General features: G+C 39.5%; 1 protein-coding gene across 1 annotated transcript; it reads left to right on the top strand.

Moving 5' to 3' along the window:
• The first annotated feature begins 583 nt into the window (after nucleotides 1–583).
• On the top strand, nucleotides 584–16,859 carry TNFRSF11B (TNF receptor superfamily member 11b). Its single transcript, XM_084281749.1, has 5 exons — nucleotides 584–898; nucleotides 10,134–10,503; nucleotides 13,837–14,031; nucleotides 14,316–14,540; nucleotides 15,694–16,859. The coding sequence occupies exons 1-5, from the start codon at nucleotides 869–871 to the stop codon at nucleotides 16,080–16,082; spliced, it is 1,209 nt and encodes a 402-aa protein (XP_084137875.1). The 5' UTR covers nucleotides 584–868; the 3' UTR covers nucleotides 16,083–16,859.
• The last annotated feature ends 1,077 nt before the right edge of the window (nucleotides 16,860–17,936 follow it).

The following is a 17,936-nucleotide window of genomic DNA, read 5'->3' as shown; positions in this document are numbered from 1 at the left end:
GATCCATATTTCTTTAAAAAAAAAGTAAAAATAAATAAATAAATAAATAAATAAACTAAAAAACTTTTCTAACTAAAAACACCACATGGCAAGACGAGAAAGGAAGAAGTGTGGGGCCCCTTGCCCAGCAGTCGGCATGAGCACTTGGCCGGGGCGGTGGGGCTGCTTCTTTCATTCCCACATCAGCAGGGAAGGGAAACCAGCAGGGTTCCTCCTTCCCCTCACCTCCCCCTTACCGACCTTTGTTTCCCAGCCAGCCTCTCTCCTGGAAATCCCTGGGGAGTTGGGCAGAAAGGGGCCCACGGGCTCAGTGAGAAATGGCAGCCCTGGGTGAGCTCCAGGCCCCCTGTGAGAGCTGGCTGTGGGGCCGCAGAGCCCACAGCTCAGCTGCCAGCAGTGATTTTTTAAACAAGTGCCCTATAAGCCTGGTTGCTGAGACATGTTGTCTTGGAGGCACGTGTCTCCCTGCCAAGCCAGCTGCGTAGGGGAGAAAAAAAAAAAGGGGGGGGGGGGGGATAGACAGACAGACAGACAGACAAGAGTCCAATTAAACCCTCCCCTGGCCAGCCCCTGACACTCCCTCCTCATTTTCCAGTCTGTGGTTAACAGCACTCAAAGGGTTCCATTAAGTCATCAAGTTTTACAGGTTCCTTAAAAAAAAAAAAAAAAAAAAGGAGAGAGAGAAAAGTTTGGTCATGGTAGGGAATGAGTGATCAAAGCTGAGCCAAAGCTTCCTGTTACACCGGGACTATATATATATCGTGTCTTTAATGTTGAGGGATGTAAGCAGGCTGCTAGGAGGCTGGAGCACACTAGCTGACTCTCTGCCTGATTTCCCAGCTCGCTGAGGTTTCTTCCACCGACCACAATGAACAAGTTCCTGTGCTGCACACTTGTGGTAAGTCCCTTCAGAGAGGTAGATAGGCTTTAAGATGCAGTACGGCTTCAGAGATGAGGCTGTAAAGACCTAGGGCTCTTATTTTGTGTTTTGTTTTATAGATGTTTTGTTCCGTTTCATGTTTGTTTTGCTTTTGGTTTGTTTCTTTTCTTTTCTTTTGCATTCTCTTTGATTTCCTGGTAAACCTTTTTTATTTCATCACACTGAGTTTTCCTGGTGAGGTTTGGAGTGAGATGGACACATCCAGCTTCAGGGAGGAAGCAGAGATTTTGTTCACATTCTTAAGGTAGTGGCATGATTTGGTTTCTTTTTGCCTTCTTTTTTATTTTCCTCTCACCCTTGGTAAGGCTTCATTGTACTGGACTAACATAAAACACTGTATCTAGGAATGAATTTTAGAAATAGTAGGCTGGAATGTTTGTTTTTGATTTACAAAAGCTCCATCCTTGCCTGTCTGTATAATCTTTCTTACAGTGGCACGAGTCAGTGTCTCAGATACTGGCTTTCTTTCCCTGAAAAACCACTGTGGACTCCAGAAGAAAAAAAAAAAAAAAAAAAAAAAAAAAAAAAAGCACAAGCATGTGGTGCTTATTTTGGCTTAAAAAATTCAGCTTCATGTGCAAGAAAATGATGAATTAGTAGCTGTGTCTGTAGCTTTTACAGAAAATGTCGGGTTATTAGAACTGGTATAAGCCCCTGCTTTAATAAGTTTTTGTTTACATGGTGATTCAGAAAGATACTTCCAGATGCAAATTTAGAGATGTTAACAGTGCAGTAAATCTTTCAAAATACCATTTAATCCGTTTAGCTGCATGGAATTTTGTATGATGTCAGTTTAATTAAAACCTGCATACAGACAGATACTGTGTAACATCTACTTAGAGACTATTCATGTTTTGGATAAGAAAACTTTTAAATAAAAACATTAAGAATAATATTCAAAGTAGGGTATTATATGTGTCTGTGCAGTAACTTTTTTCTCGTTTGTTTTGGTGAGTACAGTGGCATTAACCTTGTGGTAGAACATTAGTTTTGAGTTCCAGTTATTTTGAAAGCTCTTTATAAATGCCCTGAGATTTCCAGGATCCGATGAGTAATACATGTTTATTACTTTCTGGAGAACTTTCTGAAAGAGCTTTTTGAGAAACAAACCAAAGCAATTAATGGGGCAAGGGAAGCAAAAATTGTCAGGCTCGTGGTTGGCAAATTGAAATGCAAGGCAACTTTTTCATCTAAGTTATGATGTGCCTTCTTTTTCTATACGGAAGCACAAAATGTCAATTTGGGAATTTCAGCAAATAGCCTGCTATCAGCTTGCCTTCTTATCTGTGGTTGTCATAAAATAATCACATCAACGTTTTGGTTTTAATTAGGTGTAATGTGCCTGTTCATGTTCTTTCACAAAGTAATAACATTTGGTGAAGTTCAGCATAATCCTCTGGCAGTGGAGTCTCTGAGCTGAAATATATCACACTGACAGGAGTACATACCAGAGAGCTTCATCATTCAACTCTTTTTTTTCCTCCATTTAAAAGGAATTTATTTCATGTTATTGTGAAGTTTAAGTGCTGTCAGATGTGCTACAGCTCAGAGAGCAGTTTTAGGTTCTGTTCTTATAAAAGCATTTGTAGGAGGCACGACAGCAGTTGAGGGTTGTGTGTGTTTGGCTCACATACCTTAAAGCCAGTTTGGAGTCACCATAGCTAAACGGGACAGTTTGGACATGGTGTACTTCCAGCCTTGGCCTCTTTGCTAGTTTCAGAAAGGGGACCTGCTGTGGCAGTGCATGCATGTGTTTGTTGGAACACTAAAACTGCTTACAAACAGACAAGCATTATGAAATAGGACGGAATTGAAAGAAATTCCACAGAGCTGGATCTCGTTACTTGTCACATAACTATCTTGACCCTTAAACTTGACCTTTCTCTATTTTGGATCTCTTGGGCACATGTGACATGCTTTTTCTGGCCTGCCTGCTGGGTTTGCAGTGTGTAGGCAGTGGTGGCTTTGCAGCCTGTGAGTGTAGGAGTTATCTTTCTGTCTGACTTTCATTCTTTCTTTCTGTTTGTCTGTCTGCATGTATGTTGGTTAAAAATAAAACACCAAAGTTACCAGAAGAATTTTTTTTAAATATTGTCAGAATTTAAATTACACACACTTTTCTAATCTCATTGAAACTTTAATTTTGCTCCTTTTGTAGTTAACTTTCATTCCAGTGGAATTACCACTCTGGTCTTCCTGGAGAAAGATATCTCTTTAGTATTTTTGGTATTTGTCCACAATGTTGGACTTATTGTTTCTTTAGCTACCCCCGTCAGTTGTTAGTGATTCTGTTCAATGCAGCAGTAACCTGTAGTGCTGGTGGTAACATCCCAAGCTTGGGCTAGCTGTATGTCTTGCTGTCACTCTGATGGATAATGTTCCAAAATAGGATTTGTTGATAAGATACAGCTTTTGGTGACTAGCTGGTTATTCTTTCCTGCTTTCTCCCTCCACAAGCTTCAGGGAAGATGTAACTCACATAAATGAAGATACAAAACTGCTCTTCAGCTGAATGTCATTCTCCTTCCATTGAAAACAATAGTTTAGACCCCTAAATTGCTTCCTGAATGAAAACTAGCTGTGCATCACAAAAGTCTCTACAAGATTTGAATTGCTAATGTATCACATTAACAGATGAGATGGAGAAACGAAGATGGTGGTTGATATCCACATTTTTTGAATACAGGCAGCTCAAGAGAGTCACTGGTTACATTTCTTGGACAAAACAGTGGCCACCAATCTACAAAGCATCTTCTATTCAAAAGTAGATGTTACATCCAAATTGAGTAGATTGCATTGAAACAGTTGGCAGAATGGTGGAACAGCTTTATAAGCAAATCTCAAACCAGCTGAAATTACTGTTTTAACTTTTCTTGTTTGAGATTTGAAAATTTCCCAGCTGGCCAGATGGATGGATGTCATTTCTTCCTACATGACAAATATTTCATGCTAGCTATTTACAATAGATGATGGTGGATCTGATCCAGCATGACAGTGTCTTGTACTGGATATATGTAGAAATATAGTTCTGATTTGACAAGCTATTAGTATGGGGGACCTCTTTAATACCATTCAGTGTTATATTTTGCCACAAGAATTTCTCTGGGGTCTGTGGGTGATTTCAGTGAGGCATTCTGCCTCAGGACTGAGGGCCTCCTACCTTATCTTTGTCCAAATACTTTGTGTAGAAAAGCAAAGTAGGAGAGTTGTGAGGTTTTACTTTCAACCCAATGCAAACAGTAGGAGTGATCTGACAAATGCTGTCAATGATTATTTATCAAGCAGGAAAATATGCTTAGGAATAGTTGTGGAATGCAAAACTGAAACAGATTTATCTTTCTCAGCAAATTAAACATTCTCCTTTGGTCTGCAAACCAAAACCACAAAACCAAGCTATATAATAATATTTTCATATGTTGAAAAACCACTTTATTTTCTCTCACAAAGCAGTGATTTAAGGGGATGATGCTTGAAAGATTTTTGCTTTATTGGCTTTGTCTTCCAGTTCATTTTAATTCAACAAGAAAAGGCAAACAGCTCTTTGCCTTACATTTAAAGATGAAAGAAAAGGGTGTGTACTTTTTGTCATGCCTGAGATCTGAAATGAAATTTTACTATCACATTATTTCTCTTTCAAAAGCAGCTTCTAAGGGCTCAAAGAAATGGACTGCATAGGCCTTTTATGTGAGGATTGACTGTTCTGTGTATGTTGACGTAAGGATGGTATGGAAAAATATTACTTTAGGCCTAATGTGTTTAGTGACAGAATCAAAGAATTGCTTTTTAGCCTTGGGTAGCTCATTTTTGGATAAAACATGCTAAGTAAAATTACAAAAACATTGAACTATTAGAATATTTACAAATATTACTCCAATTTTGCTATCATCCACTAAGCTAAAGGCTTCAGTATGTTTATCAGCAAACCCTGCTCTCAGTTATCGCAGTATATACTTGCATGACACTGGCTTACACTGGGTTTATACTTCAGTATTTGCAGTTCATCCCAAGTCCTTGCATGGAGATGGCTAATCTTGAGAGGAACTTGAGAGGAACTGTCCCGGGGTGATGGAAGAGGACTGAACTTTTCAGTCCTTTCAGAACTGGGGCCAGGGCTCTAGAGGTGAATTTCACCTGACAGGTTGACAGTTGTAGTTAATGATACTAGATTTTGTTTTGTTTTGGTAATTATTCTATTACTGATAGCTTCTCGTATTCATAGAACAAACAACAACAACAAACAGGTTTGTGTTTTTTTTTTTTAAGCTGAGCCTTGCATTTCACTGCCGGTAGGATCACCCTTTACAACTGAGTGCATTCTGAGTCAGAGTAAATGTTACTTTGCTGAGATGAGCAAGGTGCTGAGAATCATTGGCTTCCGTTGGTTTGGGAAAGTAAAGGACTTGCTTAGGGCTTAAAGTTGTAGAGGAATGCCTATGTCTTTTGTGTCTGTTCCCCAGCTCTTCCAGGAATCTGAGCAGCGTATTTGCTTTCAGAAATGCGTCAAGGGCTATACTTGAAGTACTTGGGTTTCTTGCACCTGCTTCTCGGTAAAAGGCAGTTCCCAAACTTCCTCTGACGAGAGAATCCCCTGTTCATTTCCCAGCGTTATTCTCTAATCAAGAAAGTTCTTCTCTTTCCATGTGTGTGCTATCTCTACTGAGTCTATAGGCATTGTTTTGACTTGTCAAGCTATTGACTCTTCATGGCGAGGCTCTGCATTTCCTTCTCATCTTTCTTGACACCTCTTCTGGTCTGAATTAACCTCTCCTAAACAAGGATGAACAGATTTTTATGCAATCTACTGAATGATAAATCCATAACTTTGGTTAAGTAGACTCCCACTTCAGTTTCTTAAAGGTTAAAGGGTAAAATAAAGCCAGACCTCAAGTTCCTTAATTCTTTCAAACTGGAATGTGCCTTTTTCTGCACTAAGTGCAAAACAGGCCAATGACAGCATGATTTTAGGAGAAATCCCACTTTCTGTGCAGCTCTCAGGAAGACTAACAGTTTGGGATTAGGAAGTTTGATGACTGTATTTACACATGCTCCAGTGGTGCTATTCCTTACAGCAGAGATTCAGGAGTTTAGCCCACCTTTATGTATGGGCATCTAGCTCAATCAGAGGCTTTACGTGACTGAGAATTTGCTACCAACTTGGTCCTGGCATGGCTTAAGAGAAATGTCAGGAATGACATAAAATGCATTTAATTAGCATTTTAATTTGATTCAGGAACATGCTTTTGAAAGGCCTCACCCAATCATCCTTGTTTGCTGTATTTCAGTTTGCACATCAGAGCAGACTTAGGAGCGCACAAGGTGGATTTACAAAAATAAACTGGATTGATGAAATTAAATCCAGAGATGGACTCCAGAGATGCACCAGATGTGCCGTAACCACTAAAGCATGCTCAGTCCATGATAGCAGATTGAAGTTAGTCCCAATTAACCCCTGCCAAATCATGCATAATGTGGATGTCAGGTGCTCAGCACCATCTGTTTTGCTGTACAAATCTGCTGTAACAGGTGACCCAACTTGCTAATCTAAGCACAACTAGGGGGATGTTCGTCAGTATTTCTTAGGCCAGGGGAAAAGACAGTTTAGTGAAGTTCCCCTCTAGTTTATTTTGTGACAAGAAGTCCCTCATTCTGTTTACGCCAAGTTGCTGCAGTAAAACTCCAAAATCCTGCTTAATCACCTTCCACCACCTTTCCTGCTTTTTTGCAAATCTTCTGAAAAACTGGTTTTGCTTGGGCACTTGGTTCAAGGATAACTTCAGATTTTAAGGTTGTGTGTTAATAACCAGAATAGTCACATGTGCTGTCTGCTTTCTGTCTGCATAGAAGACAATCTTGCAGATCTATTAATCTGAGTACTATTAAGAGACCTACAGCAGCCTCATGAAGAAGGGTGGTGTTGGGGATTGGAGTCTAGAAATGTACTTAACAACATACTAATGGCCACACTGAGTCTAAGAAAAAAATTGACTAGGAAGAAGCCCTAAAAAGTCCCTAAACACCCCTGTTGTCTGTGGCAGGATTTGATGCATAGAGGAGATTCAAGAGAAAGGTAGAAACATAGTGATATTTTTCCAAAACATTCTTCCAGACTCAAGCAATTTGTGGTTTGGGATTTCCTGATCAAGAGGCAATGTTTGTGTTTAATTGACCTTTATGTGAATTTTCTTCTTTTACTACGTCCTGTTGCATTTTGCACCACCACTTAGGATGTCCTGTGGCAATGAGTTACAAATGTTAACAATCAAACCATAACAGTGGTGGGTAATCTAGCTCTGTGTTGAAAATGATGTATGAGATGTTTTGGTAAAATACCAAGATATTAATTGCATTTATAGCATTAGTTTGACTGAAAGGTCTTTAGTTATAATTGTTTACTTAGTAAGAGTTTGACCCAGAGTACATATGGCTCAGGCATGGATTATTACAGCTATAATATAATGTGTGTTTTGGGGAAGAAAGGGAAGACAGGTGCGATGTGCTTTTCTATTAAAAGCATAAAGAAAAAAATGACACACAAAGACTGATAGTCCTTCTAGTGACACTGATATATTAATCGTATTATTATGTTTATTGGTTACATTCATTTAGATGAAGTGTTCTGCTTGGCAGTAATAGTTCATAGCTGTTTGGTGTTCCAAAGTTAAAGCTTAGCATAGTGTCACCCACATATTGTTCAGGTATGGTTTTGCTCTTCTCAGTCTGGACCTTTGTATAATAATTTTTCTTCTGAATGATGCTATAATTAAAATTTGAATCAATTCCTCTCTGCAGCTGTGTTGCATTGTTATTGACTTGCTTCACTTAGCAGTTGGGTCTTCAGGAAGGGAATGCCTCTGTTTTTCCCCACAAAACCCCATGCTCTCATACCCCAATTAAAGAAGTTGAATTCTTTTAAGCTGTGAATCATCCCCTGCAGCTCAACCTCTCACTTGCCTCTTAGATATGATTTCCAGAGTAAATTGTCGTGTAAGAAAAATAGACAAATTATTGTCAATCTTACTTCTGCATGTTACCAAGGGAAGTTGATCAGCCTTGAAACGGTCCACCAAACTGTTTGGCACCTGACAGTGCATGAGCAAGAACAGCGTAGGCACAACCTGCATATTGGGTTGCTGTCCCTAATCATTCTCACAGTTTCAGATTTTCATCTGTGTGTGGTACTGTCTTGGGCTTCCACAGACATCTGCATGAAATATAGGTTTATTCTTGTCTTTGTGGCATTTGTGCCGCATGTTGCAGTCTGTTACGTTCTGCGAATGGAGTGCATGTGTCCATGAAAGCCTGGGACTCTGTGGGATGTTACAATACCTATTCCTGAATTAAAAACATAGAATAAAACCTGAATGTTCACATCAGTAATTGATGTGATTATCAAGACTTCCTTATTACTAGCGTAACAGTGGTAGATTTACCAAGGGTGGGTGCACTTTTCATCAATGGAAAGCCATTCACTTTCAAAAAATGTGCTGCACCCTCTTGTTAAATAGACTGCATGAAACAGATCCAGTCATTTAAGAAAAATGGAGCTGTACATCATCAGCAAACCTCAATGAGCAATGAGGAATTTCTTACAATGGAAGACACTGTGCATTGAAATCGCAAGAAAAAGTGGATTCCCTACATGTAGAAATAGAAAAGTAACAGGGTGAAAGGTAACTAGAAGAGGCTGTGGGGAATATCCGTACTATCTCCATTTCATTCTTCAGCCTGTTTAGGCATAGCTATATCAAAAGTGGATTCACAGACAACATGAGAATGCAATTAAGAATATTTTGAATTCCTAATTTAGGCATCTCATATTACTTGGTGCAAATGTTCTGACTTGTGTTAATGCAGGTGAATGATTTAATTATCTTTTCCTGCCTTAATAAGAATTTCATGTAATAAGTGCCATGCTGTGGCAAAAGTGAGGCTCTTAGGTGAAGCCTCTTCAGGAAAATTTAGTCTAAGTGAATAAAAATAGTTAATTTCGCTTACACTTTGTGGACATCTACATAGGAAAAGAGGAAAATATATTCTTGAAATTGAATTTGCAACTCTGCATTAGCTAGCTGGGATTAAAATAGCAGCAAAGACCTTCAAAGCTAGATCTTTAATTTGAATGGATACCTAGAAATTTTTTTTCACTCAGTGCCAGTTTACTTCACGTTTATAAACCATACAAGTTTTAAAAGGGAGGCAGCACGTACATCCGTGCTCTCAGTGTGAAGCCTGAGCTCATGGCAAATCCTGCAGAGTAGGGGCTGTACTTAGGGAAGTAAACAAGAGTCCTTTTTTTGGTGGAATCACATAACCAAAGTTTTTATTACAAGACCAAAATGACGTGATTTCAAGGCTGTCTCTACAGAGGGGCAGACCATTAAAGCCTAAATCTCACAAGCTAAGCAGACTTGGAGGAAACAAGAGGGGTTGTATGTGGTGGCACCGGACCTGTTCCTAGGACAGCATTAAGCATTCTCTACCTGTGGTTTTAGATAGGTCAAGCTAATGCTTTAAATTCCTATTCCAGCTTGTTCACTTAAGTCCTTAATGCACCTTTCATTAACTGTAGCTTTCTCTACCTCTGTCTGAAGCTACCCCTTTATACTTGCAGTGACTGGCATGTTTTACCCCCAGAGCTTCAGCATTTCAGGGAACGATTAAATGGAAGGTGTTAAAAAGCCATCTGTATTGTTCTAGCTATTTGTTGCAGGTAAATATACACGTTGTAAGGAATCATCCTTTAAATGTGTCTGTAGCAGTGGTACAGTATGCTTGTCAGATTTGTATGCTCAGGTACTTTGTATGCTCAAGAAGGCAAGCGTGGATAATCCCTGCCTTGCTGTACGTCAAGCATGATGCCAGTGAAACTAGTAGGCTGGGTTTGCTGGTATCACGGGGCAGAGATGATTGCCCAGTGATAATAAAAGGATGTAAGTGGGAGAAGGATAGGTTTGGCAGTTCTGTGAAGAACAAAGAAGTACTTACGTCAGGAAGCTTTGCTGGATAAGGCCCTGAAATTTTCCCATTCTGAGACAGACATGGGAGAATCCAGAAGCTGGATAATTTACCAATTTGAAACACAAACATTTTTTGAAAATAGCAATGTGGATAGACTCACAAACTCATTAAAGCATAGGTTTCTTTGAGTCTGTGGTGCCCCAACATGACCAATGTTTTCTTTCTCTGTGGCTAGCTCTTGGACATCTCCATCAAGTGGTCCGTCCAGGATGTCTCTCCCCACAAGTATCTCCATTACGACCCAGGGACATCTCGTCAAGTGATGTGTGACCAGTGCCCTCCCGGGAGCTACGTAAAGCAGCACTGTTCAGCTACCAGCCCGACGGTGTGTGCCCCCTGCCCGGATCAGTACTACGCCGAAGACTGGAACAGCAACGATGAATGCCAGTACTGCAGTGCTGTTTGCAAGGAGCTGCAGTACGTCAAGCAGGAGTGCACGAGCACGCAGGACCGCGTCTGCGAGTGCATCGAGGGGAGGTACCTGGAGCTGGAGTTTTGCTTAAAGCACACGGAGTGTCCTCCCGGGTTCGGTGTCGCGCAGCCAGGTACGTTCTGCTTCTCAATAAGCAGAGAAGTAATTAGCGCTCTGCAGCACGTTGAAAGCTTATGGTGCTTACAAGATTGGGAAACAAGCTTGTCCAGATGAAGGTGCAGGACAGTAAATTGTAAAGGCAATTGAACCTGTTCCTAGTCTGCTTCATTTGGACCGTAGCCAAAGGAAGATTTCTCAGTGGAATACCCTGCTCCTACTGTAATATATAACTTAATGGCAGTAGCAAATGTAGCAAATTGCACTCTAATGAGAAACATGATGGATTGCCTCTTTTAAAGGAACATTATCTGGAATGTAGTATTTGTGTGTGTGATAAATAATAATGTTTTTCATTGTGAAATCTGCTGTTTCAAGCAACTGTATATCTTGACAAACACCAGGAGCACTAAGTGTTTGACACCAAGTGCATAATTATAACAATATTAATATAGCTCTAGCAGCACAGCAATATGTGGTAATAATTAATTATCATTGTCCTAAGTGGAACTCTTTGGGAAACTGTTGCTATTATCATACAAACAGCCATTTCTTTGTCAAGCGGACTGGCACTGTGCTGAATGTCTGGTGGGGATACGGAGTGAAGCGGCGCTTTTCAGTGGAGTGTATTCTTCATTTGAGACAACACAAATTGTTAAACCAATAAGTTCTTCTCTCCAAACAAAATACATTATTTATCATTTGGCAAATGTCACGGCACAGTTTAGCTCCGATATTTAATACAGCCTGAAAGAATTGTAAACTGTCATTGTACTGGAGACCGATAACTTCCTGGAGAAGAGCATTGAGGAAGGGAATACAGACAATCAAGGCACCTCATATGCAAACCTGTAGGCAGCTAATCTCCAGAGCTACAGAACTACTCCCTAATAGTTACACATACAGAGTGAGAAATGCTAGGACCGGTTGTACATTTTAGAGCTGTGCTGAGTGATAGCTCAGGAGGCCTTTCTCTGGTTATAAACATCACACTGGAGAACATCTTTAATGTAGGGAGCAATGTCACTGCTGCCTGAGTAATTGGTTAAGCGAGCTCTACCCTGATGTCACATCTGCTCTTGCCACCATTAAGCATTTCCATGCAGCTCCATTGGCAACAGCCACATTTCCATGTTATAAACCTTCATTAACCTACATTGCTGTAGCTCGTGGCTTGGGTTAATGAGGTGCTGCTGCCGTATCTCAGCAGCGAGTCAAAAATTACAAAGTTCTCAGAAAGCCCACCCAGGAGACAAAGAAAGAAGCCGAAATTGTCCAGGCAACCCTGCAAGCACAGTGAAACCATGCTGCATAAATTTGAATTCCTCAGTTCAAAATGAAACAAACTTTGGAAGCAGATCAATTGTTGAATCGTGTAATTTATTGGAAAGTCGGTTTCCAAAAGCCCATCAGAATGAACCAGCTAAACCTAAGCAGACCTCAAACAAGGAGCAAAAACATTGTAAAAATAATTGTGTCCCCCTGTTTCAACAGTCTGTTTTGGAGATGAGGCACTGACTAAGAATTTAATGGGCACAGATCACGTTGTCTTCCTGCTATACGATACTGTTGAACTTTGTACTGACGTAAATTCAGATGAAATAAAACTTGAGCATAGAAAAATATGCTTCCACTGCCACACAGCATGGCTTAGAGCCTTGTTCAGAGCATACAGCATTAGAAATGAAATCCGACTGTTTCCCCACTGCTGGTAGCTAGTGCTTACATCGGGCAGATCGCTCAACTTTGGTCGTCCCCACTTCTGCATGTAAGCGACTCAGGTTGTGCTCCCTGCTGCTATGGTCGGCCCCGTACCTGGCAGAGCTTTGGGTTGCAGCCTGCTTGGGAATCAGGGCCACTGCAGGGCAGCCTTATCTCCCTGCCACGCTGCCGCTTCCCCACGGGAATGGGGGATTCCAGCCAAACTGCAGGGAGCGGCGAGCCGGCAGACGGGCTGCGGCAGTTTGTGCCCTGAACGAGGGTGGGCAGATAAGCAGCGAAGCAGAAGCTGGTGAGGTTACAGGGGAAGCTCTGAACAGGCTGATGTACTGCTTGCAGGGACTCTCCTTTCTTCCCCTTCCTCACCGATGAAACACGTGTCTGTAGTAGGGAAAGTTGCTAAAACTTCAGACTTCTCAGAAAAAAAGCAATTGCTGCCTGCTCAGGTGCAGATGTTGACTGGAGTTTTGTACAGATCAGAGCCACCAGCAGTGCCTGTTGGGGAAGCAAACACCAAGGCAGGCGTGCATGCGGCCTTCCCCAGCCCCTCTGCTGTTGGCTGCAGAAATCAAAGGGTTTGGGAGGGTGGCAATACAAAAGGGCTGTGATTTCCAGGTGCACAACAGCTAAAAAATCCCCCTTTGTTTTCACTTACTGTCTGATGAAAGAAGTGGTAGATCAGGTGTACTCAAATATTGTTTATTTCATGGCTAACTGAAAGCTCAAGACTCTTCTTCTCTGAGGAAAAGGCCCAAATAAATAAAATCTACTTAATTGATAGCATTATAATAAGCATCCACATGCAAATACTACCAAAATACACTAGATGGAGGCACATTCATATTCAAATATAGTTTCCAATTATTTCCAAATAATTTTAAGCATGTGCTTAAGTCCATGTTCAATAATGCAGTGTTAGATCTTAGACCTGAGGCACTTGCTTAAATGTTGGCTGAATAACTGTGAATTAAATGAAAAAATAAATGAATGTGTATTAAATATTTTTCCTATACTAGACGGTGCTTTCTTTGCTTTAAAAATATTTTAAAGAGCCAACATTCAAGCCAAGAAAAAAAGTTCAAAACTGTTGGTGAAATTATATTTTCCTGAATAATTTGATACTTCAGAAGTGGAAGTACTTATCAGAGGGTCTTTAGTTGATATTTAGTTGAGTTATTTTTGGCTAGAGCTGAAGTACTTCATTTGAGTAAGGTTCTGCGCAGTTATTACAAAGTTCAATTTAGAGGAATGTCTTGTGCCATTTAATTATTTTACAGAGTATTTGTATGGATGAAGTGTGAAGGTCAGACATCATGTAATATCTGAATAGACTCAAGTAATTACTGACTTAAAGACCCTTACAGAAATTGATAACAAGTGCATTTAAGAGTACTGTTTATTCTGTTACTTTAACAGGAACTTCAATCTCTGAAAGCAGGTTTAAAAAAAAAAATAAAATAATGAAGTGTTTTTTTCATTACTGTGATTCCTGCATAGACTAGATATGTGAAAAACAGAAGCCATCACAATTTTGGGAAGAATATATATGTATTTTTTTTTTTTTTTTTTTTTTTTTTTTTACCAGTTGAGGTTATATATGATTGGATGCATTGTTTTCCTGTTTCCACAGGTACCCCTGAGAGTGACACTGTATGTAAGAGATGTCCAGAGGGATTTTTCTCCAATGTAACATCATCCAAAGCAGCCTGCCAAAAGCACACAAACTGTAGTGCGCTGGGTTTCAAGATAGCATTGAAGGGAAATGCAGTTCGTGACAACATCTGTCAGGAAAATACAGATACATCACCTCAAAAATGTGGAATAGGTATGTATGATGTTATGTATCACATTAAACAGGAGTGCTCTGAAAACATACCTCTGAGTATCGTTATAATGAAAGTATCAGCATTTATGCTAAAGATACCCACTGATTTGCCTGCTACAGAACTGGATGTAGCCAGTGAGCAACAGCACTGTAAAGACCGCTTCTTAGTTCTAGTGTTTTTTAAACAGTTTTGCTTAACATCCTTGCTGCATGCCACTTACTCCAGAGACAAGCAGGGCAACAGACATTACAACAACTGACATATTCTTTTTTTTTTTTTTCAGATGTAACCCTCTGCGAGGAGGCTTTGTTTAGGTTTGCTGTTCCTACTTTACTTGTGCCTAACTGGCTGAACTTGCTAGCAGACAGTTTGCCTGGGACAAAGCTTAGCACAGAAAATATCGAACGGATTAAACAAAGGCACGGTTCACAAGAGCAGACCTTCCAGCTTATGAAATTATGGAAGCAGCAAAACAAGGAACAGGATATAGCCAAGAAGATTAATCAAGGTACCGTATATTGATAGCACTTGTATCGTGAGCAACCTTCTAAAAGGCGTTTTAAAACTTGCTTGGGATCAGATTCCTTCTGGTGAGGTGTTGTGCTCTGAGGACTCACAGGGTTTGACAAAGATTTATTGATGCAGTAAGCACAGTGAAGCTGAAGGGAAGCAGGAAGAGCATTTTCCTCATCAGCCCAGAGGACTGACTTCTTCCCAGACTTGTAGGCCACTTGGGAGTATGTGGTGCCACAGCCCAGATCCCCCTCTAAGGCTGTGCAATGCATGAAGAATTTTGATTAGGTGGGGAAAAACGTTTCCTGCAGTTGTATCTGAGCGCTGGCTGCTGAGGTTAGAGGGAGCAGGATGTATGCAACTGAAAGTACAATTTTCTGGTTTCTTTTTGTAAAGTGGAGATTGATAGTTTGAACCAGGACATCTATTTGCGGAATGGGAACACATGGGAATAAGGAATACACAGACATGCGTTCCCTTCTTTTTACCTTCTGGTAGCTATTTGTTATGCCAATTGACTGCTTTGTTGGTGCTGAATCTGCCAAGACAAGTGTCAAAGTTGAAGTAGTGCTGCAATGTTAACACCAAGGTTTTTATGAAAGCCAAGCTAACTCTTTTCATGTAAGCCACCATCAACAACCACCACATTTGCATGACCTTTTGTCCACTGGGAATATCTTTGAAAAACGCTACAGAAATGTATTTTTTGCCTCTCCTTTTAAATATGTATGCTTATGTCAGATTGTGAAATGTCTAGAATGCTTCAAAATGGAAAATAACTGTTTTAGCAAAGCCATCCTAGACATTTCTGAAGAAGAGCAAAACTTTCATTCACTGAAAACAAATATTGGGAGTCCTATCATGTACACAGAACAGTTTACAAGATAAATTAAGCAAGCTTATGGAAATAAATACTTGCTAGTAACTGTGTACGTAATTTGGGGCTGTTTGTATTTGCAAAGTTAATTACCTTCTTAAGTGCTTTTCAGAATTGGATCCTAAAAAAACAGCAGTGCTGAGAGAATAATTTGGCATAAAGAAAAAAAATGGAGCAGGAATATTCACTGCAATATTTTGGAAGTTTTTACAGGCCGTTGTACCATTGTCAGTCATTATACTTATCTGTCTTTTCTTTTTGCTTTCTATAGATATTGAACTTTGTGAAAGTAGTGTCTTAAGGCATATTGGCCACCCAAATCTCACCTTTGAACATCTCAACACACTGATGGCAAGCTTGCCAGGGAAGAAAGTGGGAAAAGAAGATATTGAGCGCACAATGAAACTGTGTCAACCTACGGAGCAAGTTCTGAAGCTTCTCAATCTGTGGAGAATAAAGAATGGAGACCAAGACACCATCAAAGGTTTAATGTATGGACTGAAGCACTTGAAAACATACCACTTTCCAAAAACCACCATACAAAGTCTGAAGAAGGTCATTAAGTTTCTTCAAAGATTTACAATGTATAGATTATACCATAAACTCTTACTAGAAATGGTAGGAAACCAAATTAAATCAGTGAAAGTAAGATGCGTCTAATTCAAGATATTTTTCATTCTCCACTGACAATTCTTCTCTAATTACTGCCAGCAGTAATTAAACTGGAACGTTGTTTCCCTACATTATGTCTTACTATTTATAGAAATGCCTGACTGGAATAGCTCTAAGTCTTTTGCAGTGTTCTTGGAGATTTTTTTTATTTTTTTTTTCTTGTTTGTTTGTACGTTTTGTTTGTTTGTTTTTAAATCACTTTTGTAAAAGCTGTTAACCTGTTGATAACACTAAGAGCCTGATTCAGCATTTTTGCACATTCAGAGTTGAAAAGCCCCACTATAGTCACTAGAGGAGAAAAGAATGCTGGACCTGGCTCTAATACAGTATTTGCTATTTATATTCTTTGAGGTATAAACATTTTTGTTGTACATATTTATTAAGTTAAATGGAAATTGTATGAGACAGAATTTTGGGAAGATAAATGAAAAGCACACTGTATATTTTCTAGTTAAACAAAAATGATCCCATATATTTTTCTGGCAAAATTTTGTAGCATGCTCTAAAAGTTCTTAATATCTTTACCTTTTGTATTTAAAGAAGTATTATTACTTAGTTTTATTTGTATAACTTGTGGTATCTTTGGGTAGGGATGTTTTAATTTATCCAACGATTTTAACTCAAATGTGGTGAAAATATAGCACGTGACCTGAATATTTAAATATTCTGTGAGGAAGTGAATGTACCATATTTAAGAAGCTGGATTTTTACATAGAATTTCATAATCTTATTTTATAAAACAATTAAATTTTTCAGTTTACTTTTCGACTGGTGTTTTACTCCTGACTCAGAAGTAGAAACTAATAACAGGGACATTCCACGTGGGTTTCGCTGCTTATCTTGGGTTTGGCTCTTTGCTAACTCCCTGCTTGGTCTAGTAGTTAATATGTGAGCCAAGTAAATATTGACCAGCACTAGCTTTTCCTGGTCACTGTACAGGCGTAAAAATAAATAAATAAATAAATAAATAAATATAAAATGTTAAAGTATTCGAGTTCAGAGAGCCCGGGTAGAAGCTATGCAATCGGTTACAACTCCATAGACGTATGTGGCCCAACATCACCCTTGGCCTGGCATCATTCTTGGAGAGCTCACAACCTTTGCCCTAACCACAGCTTGTAATTTTATGGAGGAAAGATGATGCACAGGCCCTGACAGGCTTGGAAAGCCTTACATTTTGCCACTATGTTTAAAGGAAGGGAGCACAGAGAGGTCACATTTAAAAAAAAAAAAAAAAAAAAAAAAATCGCTTGCCATTGCCCTCAGCAGAAGAATGAGGCACCTGCACAGAGATGGGCTCTCTCTGCAAAAAAAAGGACTGAAGAAAAGGGGAACAGTGTATGAATGTTGTTATCAAAAGCTCAAATAAGTTTAAGGGCTACTCATCATTCACAATACAAGCCAAAGGCTTTGGTGGCTGCAGAGAGAGACTGTACTGTGTTTTCTTTTTTTACTTCAAACTACATGAACAGAGCTTACGTATGCAACATATTCCTTTCCCTTGTGTAAAGGAAGGAAAAGCCATCAGACCTGAGTGACAAATATTCCTGTATTGCAGATGAGAGGATTTTAAGCAAAGAATGAAAAAGAGAACCCTGGTGGATGTGATAGGTGCTCATCAAAAGTGCTCTCTTACAGAGAGTACAAACACAGCTTTAAAGTACCCGTTTCCATTTTTCACTGAATTCTCAAACCACTTTTTGTATCAAAGTCCAACTATTCAGCAATAAACTCCCTTTTATATTTCACATGCTAATATTAGTATCTAATTCATTGTGTAGCTGAAAAATGGTGCTGAACACAAGAAATCCTGCGTTTGTGTTAATTCATTTGAAATCAGTT

This window comes from Netta rufina (genome assembly GCF_964035555.1).
Source record: "Netta rufina genome assembly, chromosome: 2".
Taxonomy (NCBI): Eukaryota; Metazoa; Chordata; class Aves; order Anseriformes; family Anatidae; genus Netta; species Netta rufina.
The sequence above is the reverse complement of the archived record's forward strand: the minus strand, read 5'-3'. Positions and strand labels throughout refer to the sequence as shown.

What these genes read in the sequence shown, in the direction of transcription:
- TNFRSF11B (XM_084281749.1), top strand. Translation starts at nt 869, where the DNA reads ATGAACAAGTTCCTGTGCTGCACACTTGTG. An exon ending in GTTCGGTGTCGCGCAGCCAG is followed by an intron (nt 10,504 to 13,836) that starts GTACGTTCTGCT and finishes CTGTTTCCACAG; the next exon opens with GTACCCCTGAGAGTGACACT. An exon ending in AGCCAAGAAGATTAATCAAG is followed by an intron (nt 14,541 to 15,693) that starts GTACCGTATATT and finishes TGCTTTCTATAG; the next exon opens with ATATTGAACTTTGTGAAAGT.